General features: G+C 42.9%; 1 protein-coding gene across 5 annotated transcripts in view; it reads right to left on the bottom strand.

Annotated features, from left to right (window-relative positions):
• The window catches only part of ANKRD27 (ankyrin repeat domain 27), a 75917-nt gene that overhangs the window by 6539 nt on the left and 55880 nt on the right, over positions 1 to 13498 (bottom strand). For all 5 annotated transcript variants that reach the window (XM_019535827.1, XM_019535824.1, XM_019535826.1 and 2 more), the window contains 5 exons: positions 11859 to 11981; positions 8196 to 8393; positions 3205 to 3324; positions 2450 to 2611; positions 548 to 659 (listed from right to left, as the gene is read on the bottom strand). In XM_019535827.1, coding sequence (XP_019391372.1) covers positions 548 to 659; positions 2450 to 2611; positions 3205 to 3324; positions 8196 to 8393; positions 11859 to 11981 — 715 coding nt within the window. The remainder of the gene's footprint in view (positions 1 to 547; positions 660 to 2449; positions 2612 to 3204; positions 3325 to 8195; positions 8394 to 11858; positions 11982 to 13498) is intronic.

Genomic DNA, 13498 nt, shown 5'->3' on the forward strand with positions numbered 1-13498 from the left:
AAGAGAAGGCTGAGGGGGGATCTCGTGGCCTGTTATAAATTAGTCAGGGGGGATCAGCAGGCATTGGGGGAATCACTGTTACCCTGAGCACTGCCAGGAGTGACCAGGAATAACAGTCACAAGCTGGCAGAGGGCAGGTTCAGGCTAGATATCAGGAGGCGCTACTTCACAGTCAGGGCAACTAGGATCTGGAACCAACTTCCAAGAGAAGTGGTGCAGGCTCCTACCCTAGGGGTGTTTAAGAGGAGGTTAGATGAACACCTTGCTGGGGTCATTTGACCCCAGTATTATTTCCTGCCATGGCAGGGGGTCAGCCTAGATGATCTACTCAGGTCCCTTCCGACCCTAGAAACTATGAAACTTTCTTTCCCTCTTTCTATGTTTCTCAGTCAGTGCAATTTTAGGTGTTACTTGTAATACACATGTGAAACAGCTAAGCATACCTTAATTGTAAAAAAAGACACACAACCCCACAATACTGGATCTAGTGCAACAATTAATTTCCAAACCTTTTCTCTCTTTGTACCAGTGAAACTCTGACAATTACCTTTTTTCCTGATCTTGCCAGTTATATGCTGCTCTCCGTCTATTTCTCCTCCCTCTGCTGATTCTGGTGCATTGCTTGGTGCTGCTTGTAGCAACTTCAGGATACTGGAATTCTTAATTTTAAAAAAGTTTTTATTTTTCACCACTTTTATAATATCCAGCCTTTGTACAGATTAGTGGTTCCAGTAATCAATGCAGACAGTGTAGGGTAATCACTTTTAGTAAAAAAAATTATAACCTATAGTCAGACACACTGGGATAAATACAAGCCTAAAATTATATTAGCATTTCAGCCTCAAGTTTGAACACAACCTCCACGAGCTGGAGGCTTACACCTGTCCTCCACAGAAGTTCCATCTTTAAACTGTTCAGTATTTTGGAAAAGCTGACAGGTCAGGGAAAGTATAAAGTGCTATTATAAGCTGTTGTTTATGTTAATCTAACATATAAATAAACAAAAATGTCAGTAATAAGATACAGGCAGAAGCACGCTTTATGGCCACTATCATATTCCCCAGGGGCACAAAACTGAAAGCAGTGTCTAACCACTGGAGAAGTGCAATAATCCCTTATAATTTAATATTGTAGAGCAAGTAGTTATTAATGAGAAGGTCATATCTGTGTATTTAACTAGGCATTATTTATGTGGGTTTCCCACCATACCCAGCTAATCAGAACAGTCCAGTTGTATAGGGGTATCTTGAGCATTACTTAAGGAGAAAGACGATGAAACATGCAATAATGTTAGATTCCCAAAGTGCTGTAGCTGGCAAGGACAATGTCCTCAATCCCCCTACCCAGAGCATGGCTATTCCCAGGGTAACTACAGTTTCTGATAAAGGGCTGTTGCTTTTTAATTTTTTAAAAATGTTCCCTCTCCCACCTTTTTTTCTTTTCAAACAACTGTAGTCACTTAAGATTTCTGATGAGCTATTGGTATGATCCTTACCTAAATGGGAAACTAATCTCAATTGAAGTCAGGAAGAATGCAAGATCGCTAGCATATGAAGACTTCCTGGATGAAGTGCGTTTTAAGGAAGGATTTTAAAGAAAGCAGGTAGAAGGAGTGACAGTTAAGGCAGCTATTACTCGCTTTGTCCTGATGCCCCCCTTCTGGCTACTGCCGATATGCATTCCCAATGTCCCAGATGCCTGCCATCTAAACCAGACCCATGGACATACAAACAACATGCGCCTGCCGGTTTGACACCCCTGCTGTAGATGGACCCAAGATGGATGGCAGCTTCTCAGTAAGATGAATTAATAGAGATGGATACATCAGTTCTATTTTGATTTTGCCCACAATACCGCAGCACAGTTCCCTGAGGAACATAAGTTGATAGGCCAGTAGTTGTAAAATACTTATAAAAAAATCAGAAAATAAAACTAAAGAAGGAGGACAGGAGAAAAATGATAACAAGATGCAAAACATCAAATGAAAAACTCAAAACTAAGAAGTGCAAACTAATAAAACTTTGTTTAAAAAAATCCTGTCCTCACTTGCTGTTTTATCTAATTTTTTTAAAGTGAACAGTAACCCTGAAAATAATATGAACATTTAATATGTGCATAAATATTTACAATAATCCTGAATTTACATTAAAAGGCCCCACAGTGGGATGAATCCCAGTTTGAAGTGGCCTGAACATAGCGAAGTGCTGTTTAATCAAGAAATACCAGGTTTCTCTCTTCACTTAGCAAATCAATTTTAAAATAAGTGTCAAACATAATTGCTTACTATTATATGGCCAGGCAATTGGAATAACTTTTACACATTATCTAGTTGTTAAAGATAGGAATATCTTGCCTTAGGAGCGACTGGAAATGGTACCGTGACAATCCTATGTTTTTATTTTCTCCTAAGAAACCCAATGGGTAGGAACAAGCAAACTTTTGTACTTACTGGCTCAGCACAGTCTACAGGAGTACACTGCCTTTTGTTCCTAATATGGGTCAATGCACCATTCTGAAGGAGCAGCTCTACCAATGCTTTGTGCCTTCCTATCACAGCCTCATGCAATGCTGTATTTCCCTTGATATTAGAAAGGTTAACAGAGGCCCCATGCTGGAATAAAAAATAAAATAAAATGCTATTAACACAATATAGCTGAAACTGGAGGCAGCACATAATCATTCTGTTCATCTCTACAGTTTTACATAAAGAGTGAAAACAAAGAATCAGAAATCTTTCAGCTGTAGGGAATCTGGAAAGTGTGGATTAGTGCAATCATCAGTTCAACAGCAATAAGCCTTTGAACAATGAAATAGTTCAAAGATACACTATCCTATTTCATGGATTACTTCATCTCCCTTTGCATATATACATCTGCTCGGTATCACAGTGCACACAAAGATATGTGAAGCTAGTCAAAGATTTCTTAAAAGAAAATACCTTTCCTATATAATCAATCCTGTACGAAAAGTGTTACCTTCAGTAATGTTATAGAAATGTTTCTCTCAACAAAGTGCCCCAGGGGATGGGTTTAAAATGTAGGAGGAAGGAAGAAATGTTTGTAATTTTCTTTAAAGCAGTTTTAAAGGAAAAAATCTTTAATAAGAATATGAATACTAATGTTTTGCACTTAAAAATATAACATGGCATATTCTACCTTAATATCACAAAAAGGCTATTTACAACATTTTTGGATGCAATCTCACCTGTAATAACAAGGCAGCAGTCTCATGCTGGCCATTCAAACAGGCATAAATTAAAGGAGTATTTCCAAGTATATCTTTTTTATTTTGTTTAGCATCATAGTCCACCAGACATTGTACTACCTTTTGGGAGAGATAAGAAGTTCATGCTTAAAACACTAACAAACCTAACCCATAGTTACAGAACAAGTACACTTAATTCACTATTAATGGCACTTGCAATAGAATACATTTTATAATAGCACAAATCAGTGCTGAATATTCCTGATACCCAGAACCAGTAGTTTATTGCAAGAGATAGATGCAAACTGGGAGCAATTCAGAATCGGGATCCTTTGACCTCATGCACCTCATTTTGGGTGCTCCTATTTGTGCCCAGTTGGTTTAAAGTCAATCTAGGTTTATGTAGACAATTTAAGGACTGATTATAACTACTGTCCAAAGTTATCACATGGATTTACTTTTTCAAATGGCAGTTTTGGGGGATGGTATGAATAAGCCTTTTCAGAAACTGAAGAAGTAATTTTAGTATAAGTATCCCCTGACAGGAGGGTTAATTATTTCAAGTGCCTAAAGGAAGAATAATGCATGGTTCCTTTGGTTTTTAAACAAGCTGGAGCAGGGGTGCTCAACCCCCACCAGCTAGCTAAATCCAGCCCCTGCACTGTGTCATCTAGCCCACCCAGCTGTCCCTCCTGGTTTGAAGGTTTGGAGGTAGGGAATGGTGACACTGCTGGCCTGTTGCCAAGTTACCAGACTCATGGGGAGGCCCGTGGGACAGGTGGCATGGTCCTGCAGGCTGGATCAGGTACACAAGGGAGTGTGGGGCCTTATCCCATCTCATAGGGCTGGATGGGGGCAGCAGGCCTCCCGGGCAGATCCTCGTGGATGGGGCTGGGTGGAGACAGCAGAGTGCCCAATCCCAGCATGCAGAGCACCATGGCTTGATCCCAACACATGGTGCTAGGTGGTGCAGGGCCCCAGGGCTATATCCCAGTGCATGGGAGCCAGCCAAAGCTATGCAGGACCCAATTCAGGCATGCAGGGTTGGGAGAAGGCAGCACTGGGCCCGGTCCTGGCATGAGGACCAGCCCAGCACCACTCATCTGGCCTTTGGAACCAAAAGTTGAGCACTACTGTCTTAATACATTAAGGGTCATAGGATATATGACAGGAAAGAAGCACATGGCTTAAAAACCACTCAGAACTAGCATTTATGGACCTAGGAACTGTGATATCCTGTGTTCTGTTTTCCCCTTATTCACATTTTCTTTGATGTTTCCTCTCTTTTTAGCTTTTATCTTCCTTCTCTCCACACTCTATTTTCCATTTTTTTTCCTCCTCCAAATTTCTGAACCCTGCTCTTCACCTGCTGTCCCACATATAGCATTTTCCCTTTCCCCCACTCACTACAGTGACTGTTCAATGTTGCTACTAGATCCCTCTTCTCTTTCAGTGCTACTTACATGACTTGCTCAACCTGCATCCAAGAAGATGCGGTAAACCGCTCAGAGAGCTTTAAGGAGACCAGATGAATCTGCTTGGCCTGGACATTTCAAGGAGTTGAAGCACATAGCACTCCATACCAACAGCAAAAGGATATATGTTTGCATGTACAGGCGTATATGAACTCAAACTGTGAAAGGAGAAGCTATGTAAGGGGTGCAAGGGAATCCAAACCAACCATTAAAGAGAGTCAAGGAAACGCATGCCACTGGATCAGATGGGTCCATGCAATTAAAATTATGGAAAGGGAAGCAGGGTCAGTCCCTGGATCAGCATTACAATAAACTCAAGTGTCTAAAAATGCAGCACCACATGAAAGCAGCTCAGTGACTCCACAATCTCAGAAAAGAACTAAGCACAGCACAAACAGGCTTTAAAAACCTAAACATTCTTAAATGACCCAATGTATGACTATGTAACCACAAGGGAGACTAAGTCTGTCACTGAAGCAAAAAAGAAGAAACCCTACAAGAGCCTAATTAAAATCAGTCATTCTTGCTCTCAGCAGGGCTATTTTCATAACGTCTGTTAGTACCAATTCTTGTTGCCAGCAGTCAGCTATCAAAGTTCTACTTTTAAAAAATCTTTAAACATTACACAAGCTTTTAAATGTGGGTTGAAAATGGTCTAAACCAAATAAAAATACATATGAATTTCCAGTTGCTCAAGATATTCATTATGTGTTCAATGTAAGATGCTTCCATTACAGCCAGCACTTATATTGTACAATAATTTCAGGCCATTAAGATATAGAGAAAGATTAGATGGGAACAGTTTCAGTGCATAGGGTGAGTGCAGCCTAGCAGGAATCTTCCCTCTCTCTGGAGAATTTTCTGGTGTTAGGATGTAAAAAAACCCAAACCTCCTTTTTGCCTGTACCAGTTTTATCCTCAACAGCCTATTTCACAAAGCAGTCTGGTTCTTTTTGGAAGGTGAAATATAAATGGTCAGCACTGGCCCATGAAGATAACTGCTTTGTTTGTTTGGCAACAGCAGAATTCAGCCCATTAGTAAAGTCATTAAAAAAAAAACCACAGGAAAAATATTAGATTGACCAGAGTTCGTATTTAGAGTGGTACACTGTTTCCTGAGAGATGGATGATTAAGTGTCTGTTCAAAGTGATATACTGCACAAAAGCTTGCTTTTTCATTGAAGGCAAACTATTAAGCTAAAAGATCAATTAGGAGGGGTATCCAGAAGTACGAGATGCTACACCAACATATAGGAAGACAATCTCTTCTCAGAAGAGTTTAGAATCTATTAAATCACCTGAACTACCATATTTAACAAAATCCAGGACAGCTTTGAATTTAAGACAAGCCTCCAATAATTACATTCTATACATGGAAAATAATAACTTTATTATAATTTTCCTATGTATAAAATCGAATTGTTTGGCTGTCATCTTAAAATTCATCCCCCCACTGCTGTGGTAGGGAAAGCAGTAGGAAGGGGGCCTGCCCCTTGCCTGTCCCACACATGCCCATCTCCCTTGCCTCTTGCCCCCCTTCCCCTGCTGCCTACTCCCCACCCCTTGCCCCCTATGCCAGTACTTGCTCCCTGCTGCCTGTTCCCTCTGCCACTTGTACCCTATCAGTAACTACCGTCCCCACCTCTTTACCTTTGTCTACCCGCCATGTGCTCCCCTACCCACCAATTCACCCCTTGCTACCTTCCTCAAGCCTGTCTCCAGCACATTGCTGCCCCTCTGCTGCCTGTACCCCTCTCTGAACCCTGGCCCCCTTAGCTTTGGGGTAACACTGGCTCTGGCAGAGACAGTGTCCCCAGCCCTGGTCCAACCCAGCCCAGCCAGGCCAGGCAGAAAGTGGCAGCAGCTCCAGGCCTGGCTGGGTGAGGGCAGAGCTGGAGCCAGAGCCCAGGTAACTGGCGGAGGTGCAGCCTACATGGTCTCGCCGACGTGCTCCTCACCCCAAACATAGGTCTGCCCACATGCCTTCTACCAATGTGCGTCTCCCCAACACCATTTCCCTCATAGTCCCCTTGCCACAAGTCCTTTACCCTATCACATGAGCTACTGTGACCTGGGGCAGGTGACAGCTCATTCTACTCCAGTTTTGGCCCCAAGCTTGGAGCCAAAGCCAGAGCTTAGCTGCCTCAAGCTGACTGGGGAAAAAAAAAAAAATCTCATCTTGGATTTGAGTAAATACAGTACACTGAACTTCTACTCCACTGCGTGGCTGTTGGAACAGTGTTGGAGCAAGGAGACTAATCATAAAACTAAATACTTTTCAATCTAGTAGGACCCTTAAAATGCTTAATTTATGGTCAAGTCTATTCTGGAATGAGAAGTGTCCTTCTATCTGCAGATGGAAGCTTTAAACTGCTGAAGCACAAGCCATTTTAATATAAACAACCAGTGTCTTAAATGTTGAAAATATTTCTCACCGTTAGAAGTTTGCATTAGCTACATATACTTCACAAGGTAAGTTTGAAAGTGTGTCATAGTAGTTTGGGGATGCAAAAATGGAAATGGCAGATTAGTGTAACAGGTTATTGTATTAGTTCCTTTACTCCAGAGTACCCAATTTACACTGTTGACTGACAAGTGACAAATCAAAACAGTCTATCAGATTTGACCATGAGCCCATTAGCAGTCAATGGCAAAACTCCCACTGGGGCCCCATAAGTTAATTAGAACCATTTGGCCTCATGCATTCAGATCAGTAACCTCCTCGAAGAATCTGTAGTTGATGTTTCCACCCTTCGTAGAAACATACAAATATGTATACATTAGACAGACTGCATATAACCATGTCTTTTAAAATTGTGTGCGTTTTCAACATTATAGGAGTGATGCATGCAAACAGGAAAATTGTACTTCTTATTTTCTTGAGTGTGTTGTAAGCACAGATCTGAAGTCATGCAGTAAAGGGAACCAGTAACTCGCTGGCACTGGAGGTATAGTAAAGTGACAACAGTTTGAACTACATGCTTTTTCCGTTCTTGACACCTGAAAATGACAGGCTTGTTGGCAGAGCCACTAGATGCTACACTGTCCTTCATGCCACCCTTTTGGACTTAGGAGGAAATCCAGGAAGCTGCATATCATTTAATATTTAGGAAGGATACCCTCATCATTTCTAGGACTTCATGAAGCCCCTTCATGCTATGTTATTCAATCCAACGTAAGGAGTCAAACCCCTGTTTGGTCTAATTCTCTGCCTCCTCTCTTCAAAACAAAGATGTCTGCTATTGTCAGATCCTTGCCCAGATCCAAGCAGGAAGAGATCCTCACTCTGCCCAGCTTCCTTGTACAGCACAAAGCAGCTCCATAGCAGACTATACCAGAAAGCCCCATTCTTTAACCTCTGGCCTCTGCTATTCCAAGCTCTCTCCTACTTCTTGGATGTTCCTATTTCTCACTCTCAACCCCCATTTTCACATCTTGCTTACCTAAGGATTGATGAACCACCCATGCCCCATTAAAGTCTAGCTACTGCACCTGCAGCTATACAAAACAAATTACCTGAAAATGACCTTTCTGACAGGCCAGATGAAGAGGGACTGCATGGTTTATATTTCTAGCACCAACACTGGCACCATGCTTCAACAAGAGGGAGACCAATTCTGGATGTCCGTGTAGTGCAGCCACATGTAATGGTGTAAAGCCATCCTGGTTTGAAACATTTATGCCAAGTCCATTAGCAGGCATCCTGGCAAGTGTCTGTTGTGAGAAAAAATAAAAGTCATGGACAACTGAAAACACCACTTCCACCATTCTCAGCAGTCTTTAAAAGCAATTACACAAACACTTATCTAGAATGGTTTAAGCAGAGGGTTGGGATAAATGACTTCCTGAGGTCCTTTCCAGTCCTACTTTTCTACGAATCCACGACTAGATATCTATAGGGTATATATGCAACTAACATAGGGACATAAACAGTATTGTCCAAGGAGTCTCATTTGAGCTCCTCCATGAGATATAAGGGTAGTTTCGTGAAACTGGTGACAGTGAAAGTTGTCTTATTTTTCTCTCCCTCCTACAAGATAGATTGCTACAGAGAAAGTGCAGAAAATAAAAAAAAAATCCATAATTAATAGGGACTAAAAACCTTCTCAGTTCAGTGATACGACTAAATGGATCAGACCCACACAGCTGTTAGCTCTACAGGGATGCTACTGGATATGGAAGGTAGGAGTTAATATTATATTTCAACTGTTTTACACACATACAATTCATAGCATCTGATGAAGCAGGATGTCGTTTACAAAAACTTATGCCTCTAAATGAGTTAATCTAAACATGAACGCACCTGCCTGGAAATGAATACAGTGCCTGCTGACAGATGTTACAGCACCTTCTTCCTTGTTAGCATTCTACAGATCTACCCTGTTCTGCTCTCACAGAATGAAGACAGATGTCACTTTTGTACTGTCATAGCAAATTATTATGGAGACACCAAAGGCAAAGCAAACAGACGTCTATACTGTTTATCACCCCACAAGTTCCCGAATTTGTGGCCATGACAAAAGGTGGTAATATTTTCTGTTGCTTTATGCAGCAGACTTCTATTAGCTTTATGGCAGGAGAGAGTATGGGCAGCCTGGAGTTGGTTGTGCTCTGCAGCCACCCCCAGCAGGTGCTCCCAGAGCTAGAGGGGCCCATTCCTGTATACCCCAAGAATTCCTGCACAAGGAATCACCAGGGCATGTCTGCCAGTGAGGAAACCGCTTACAGAGATGCACCCTGGAGATTCCCAGGGGCATGTCTCAGCAACCAGGGAACCCAAATTTCTCTGCTTAGAGACACACCTCAGGGAATCTCTGGACATGCCTCTTCAAGCAGCAAAGGCATTGCCCATCGTCCTGCAGGATCAATGGGCAGAGCAACAGGCAACACGTTTTTCATGCAATGAAACAAATCAGCTGTGCCAGCACATGTATCTTTATTTAAGTCTGAGGTAGTTCATAGATTTCATAGACATTAGGGCTGGAAGGGACCTCGGAAGATCATCGAGTCCAGCCCCCCGCCCAAAGGGCAGGAAGTCAGCTGGGGTCACAGGATCCCAGCAAGATAAGCATCCAATTTGCTCATGAAACTGTTCAATGTAGGTGCTTGAACCACCTCCTATAGCAGGCTGCTCCAGACCTGGGGGGCTCAGACAGTAAAGAAATTCTTTCTTATGTCCAGCCTGAAAAGATCTTGTAGTAGTTTACAACTGTTTGACCTCGTCATCCCTTGGGATGCTCTGGTGAACAAGCGTTCCCCCAGATCCTGGTGGTCACCCCTGATAAACTTACACGTGGCCATCAGATCACCCCTGAGCCTGTGCTTTTCCAGGCTAAAGAGCCCCATGGCTCTCAGCCTCTCATCGTAAGGTTCGTTTTCCTGACCTCTGATCATGCACATGGCTCTCCTCTGGACTCTCAAGCTCCTCCACATTCTTTTTGAATTGTGGAGCCCAAAACTGGACACAGTACTCCAGATACAGTTCTAGATACAGTTTGTATAGCATCTTTCATACAAGTTAAAATGATCTTCTCAGCCTTGTACTAATCAGTAGAGCTAGGGACAGGTTGCACACAAACTAGTTTACCTCATCAGAAACTGGTTTAAACTTGTAGCAGAACAGAAGTTCAATGCACATAAACCAGTTTCAAAATGGCTGAAACTGGTTTAAGATAAACCTGGTTGAATGTAGTATCTGACTTAACTGATTTGGGTCAAACCAGTTTATGCTGCTTCTGCCCCAGACCCCTTCCTGGTTCAAGTTAAATCACAGTCCCCCCAGAATGCTTTCCAGCCCTGGGGTGTGCTGGGCTAACTGCTCCAGCACAGAAGGGTTAGGGGAGGGAGGGACTGCTCCTCCCAGGCAAACCCTAGCTAGGGTCTGGGGCCAGGGCAGGGGGGTGGGTGTTAAATATACCCTAGCCCCAAGTACAGAGCTACCCTGCCCTGCTAAACTTACTGATGGCTAGACTACAAATCCTAGAGGCACCTGGAAGCAAGAAGAGGAAGTGATGAGCAATGCTGCAAATTCCTACTGCTGTGATTCTGAACTACAAACCCCAGAGACCTCAGGCACAGCAGGAAGAGGAAGCCAACACAGAGCCCATGCTGGCTATGTGCCAGAGAGCTGTGCTTTAGCACTCCCCAGATTCTGGCCTGAGCCACTGCAGGAATGTGGCTCCATTTCCTGAATCAAAAGTAAATGTTTGTCCAGTTTTTTTCTCAATTTAATCTCTGCAGGTTAGACTACTTTGCAAAGACTGAATCAATTCAGCCATGGGCTTTTTGACCGTCTATACTTAGCCTAGGTGGACAGATTTCCTGTTAATCTGATTACAGGAGAGAGACCGTCTAAGAGTTGAGAGGGAGCTGGTTATCAGGGGGGCCCAGAGCAGTACGGAAACTGGAGAGGCCTGAAGTAGCTTGAGCAGTGGTGTTCGATCTTTTCAAGTTGCAAGCAGGGTGGTTATGACCTGACTGCACTGCAGGCCACCGCTACCCTTTGATAGGGGAGTGGAGAATGAAGAGATGGAGGTGGCTGCCAAAGTTCAGAGGCAGTATGGCAGTAAGCTGTGCCAGCCACAGGGGAGGTGGGAAGAAGAGAGGAAGCAGCTCCTGGGAGGGAGAAAGCAAGGAGGGCTGTGGAGGGAGTCAGTGACATAATGCATGGTAGGGAAGAGAATATGCTGGGCTGAGCTGCTTGCTGCCGACAGATGCAACCATTTCAGGGGCTGGATCCTGCTCGTGGGGCTGTGGGCTGAGCACCACTGAGCTAGAGGCTGAAGAAAAATACTAGGAGGCTTACAACAGAGCTTTTCCTTACCCTCACTTACCCAACCTGCTTAATATCAAAAGTACAGGCTCCGTAACCTGGGCAAAAACAATGCAAAAAGGGGAACAAAATAGAATATCCAAAACATGGAGATTTTCATATCGATGGTAAAATGAGCTTGTGTGTACTCTTTTACCCCAGTCCTCTCCACAGCCTGATCAGCAAAGAGAGCGGTTTAATCTTGTGAGATAATGAAGTCCATCAAGTCTGCACACTTTTAATTGCAGGTCTCCTGTGGGCAGAGATACAGCTGGGCAGAAGAACAGATGTGTTATTTCCCTTGGGCTGAAAACTAAACTACAGGAACACAACAGGGATTCCGCTCATACAGTGGTGAATATTCCAACCTTTTGTGCTGGCCAGCATTTTGAGCATTGGCACAACGGATGACAAAAGTCTGACTTCACAGTACTGACAGCTTCCTCTTCATCTTCTAAGTCTTCTTCCATCAATTCCAAGAGATAACGAACCTGGCAGAAAAAGCAGGTACTCCATTAGAGATTTCTGGCCCCCAGTAAATGCACACGTGTACAAATATGTTCCATGGTACAGGGGTAGGTTGTAGCCCTGGTAGGCAGACAAGGTTCTTCGTGTAAATCTGCTATCTTTTATTAGACCACCTCAAATAGTTGGAAAAATTCTTCTTGGCAAGCTTTCGGGTAGAAATACCCTTCATCAGGCTGAGGAAGCATCTGCAACTGGTGTTTGCTCTTCCTAGATGGAATGAACAGCACACCAACTGCAGATGCCTCCTCAAGCCTGACAAAAGGTATTTATACCCAAAAGCTTGCCAAGAAGCATTTTTCCAACTATTTGAGTTGGTCTAATAAAAGATGGCAGATTTACACAAAGAACCTTGTCTGCACACATATGTATACATAAATGCAAAATAAATCAGCAAGAGTCAGAATGAGTCACCCAATAACTTCGACTCCCCTATAGGACAAATTAAAAAAAATGAAACCTCCTGCTGGCAAGGAAGCCAGCAGCAATTCACCTAGTAGCAATGAAGTAAATTATAAATGACTTCCCACTGCCCAATCAAGGCTTTATTGTTCACCTCTCTTCAAGCTCTTTCAAATCCTTTTCAGGTCAGACTGCTGAGCTGGTGTATGCCAGTTCACGTTAATGCAAAGCTTGATTCATCATCTGCTTTGAAGAATATAAAATGTGACAAGGATGGCTACATTTATCCAGAACCCACATGTACAGGTACAGTAAATTCTTAGAGCTGCAACTCCTTACGACCTGGGCACCTTTCCCAACCATTAAAGGCAATATCAGTGTCTAAATGTACAAGGCCCTAATTTTTGCGAATGACTGCACAAGCCACAGCTGAAAAGAAGACAGACAGTCTTTCGACAGGCTTGTTTTCATCCACTAAGCAAACCTACCATCATTGCAAGTTCACTTCTTGAGTCCTATGGTGCATTCAGCAAGGCATAGGAAAAAAAAATAATCTGGTCCTGCCTCCAAACAGAAGCAGCTGGAAGGAACAGCAGGAGAAATAATAAGAGCTCTAGGCCTGTCGTGGTGTTCAGTAGTAGGAAAGAGTTCCCTGCAGAGTCTAAAACAAGTAAAGCCCTGCCTGCAGGCGCTTCTCCTCAGCTCTGTATTGGTCGCAGTCAACACACATACCCCATCAAGCAAATACAAACGCTATTATTGTAGTTTTCAATGTTAATGTTGAGTTCTCAATTTATGCCTCACCAAAAGTTTAAAAATGCTACCTAAGTATACCTGTTCCAAACTGCAATGGATTAGCCAAGGATTTTGGTCAAAAGGTTAAATACACTTTTAAACTGAGGTGCACATAAAGTATCTCATGACTATCTTATAATCTAATTCTGCTAATTAACATGTCTCATACAACCAGAAATGCCATGTAGATGCCTATATCTGGACACCTATATGACTAAAGGAACAGAATATCACCCTTAATTTCCATCAGGAAATCAGCAAGCATCAATGCAGATTTGAGAGCCCT

This window comes from Crocodylus porosus, unplaced genomic scaffold, assembly GCF_001723895.1.
Source record: "Crocodylus porosus isolate Cpor-Errol unplaced genomic scaffold, CroPor_comp1, whole genome shotgun sequence".
Taxonomy (NCBI): domain Eukaryota; kingdom Metazoa; phylum Chordata; order Crocodylia; family Crocodylidae; genus Crocodylus; species Crocodylus porosus.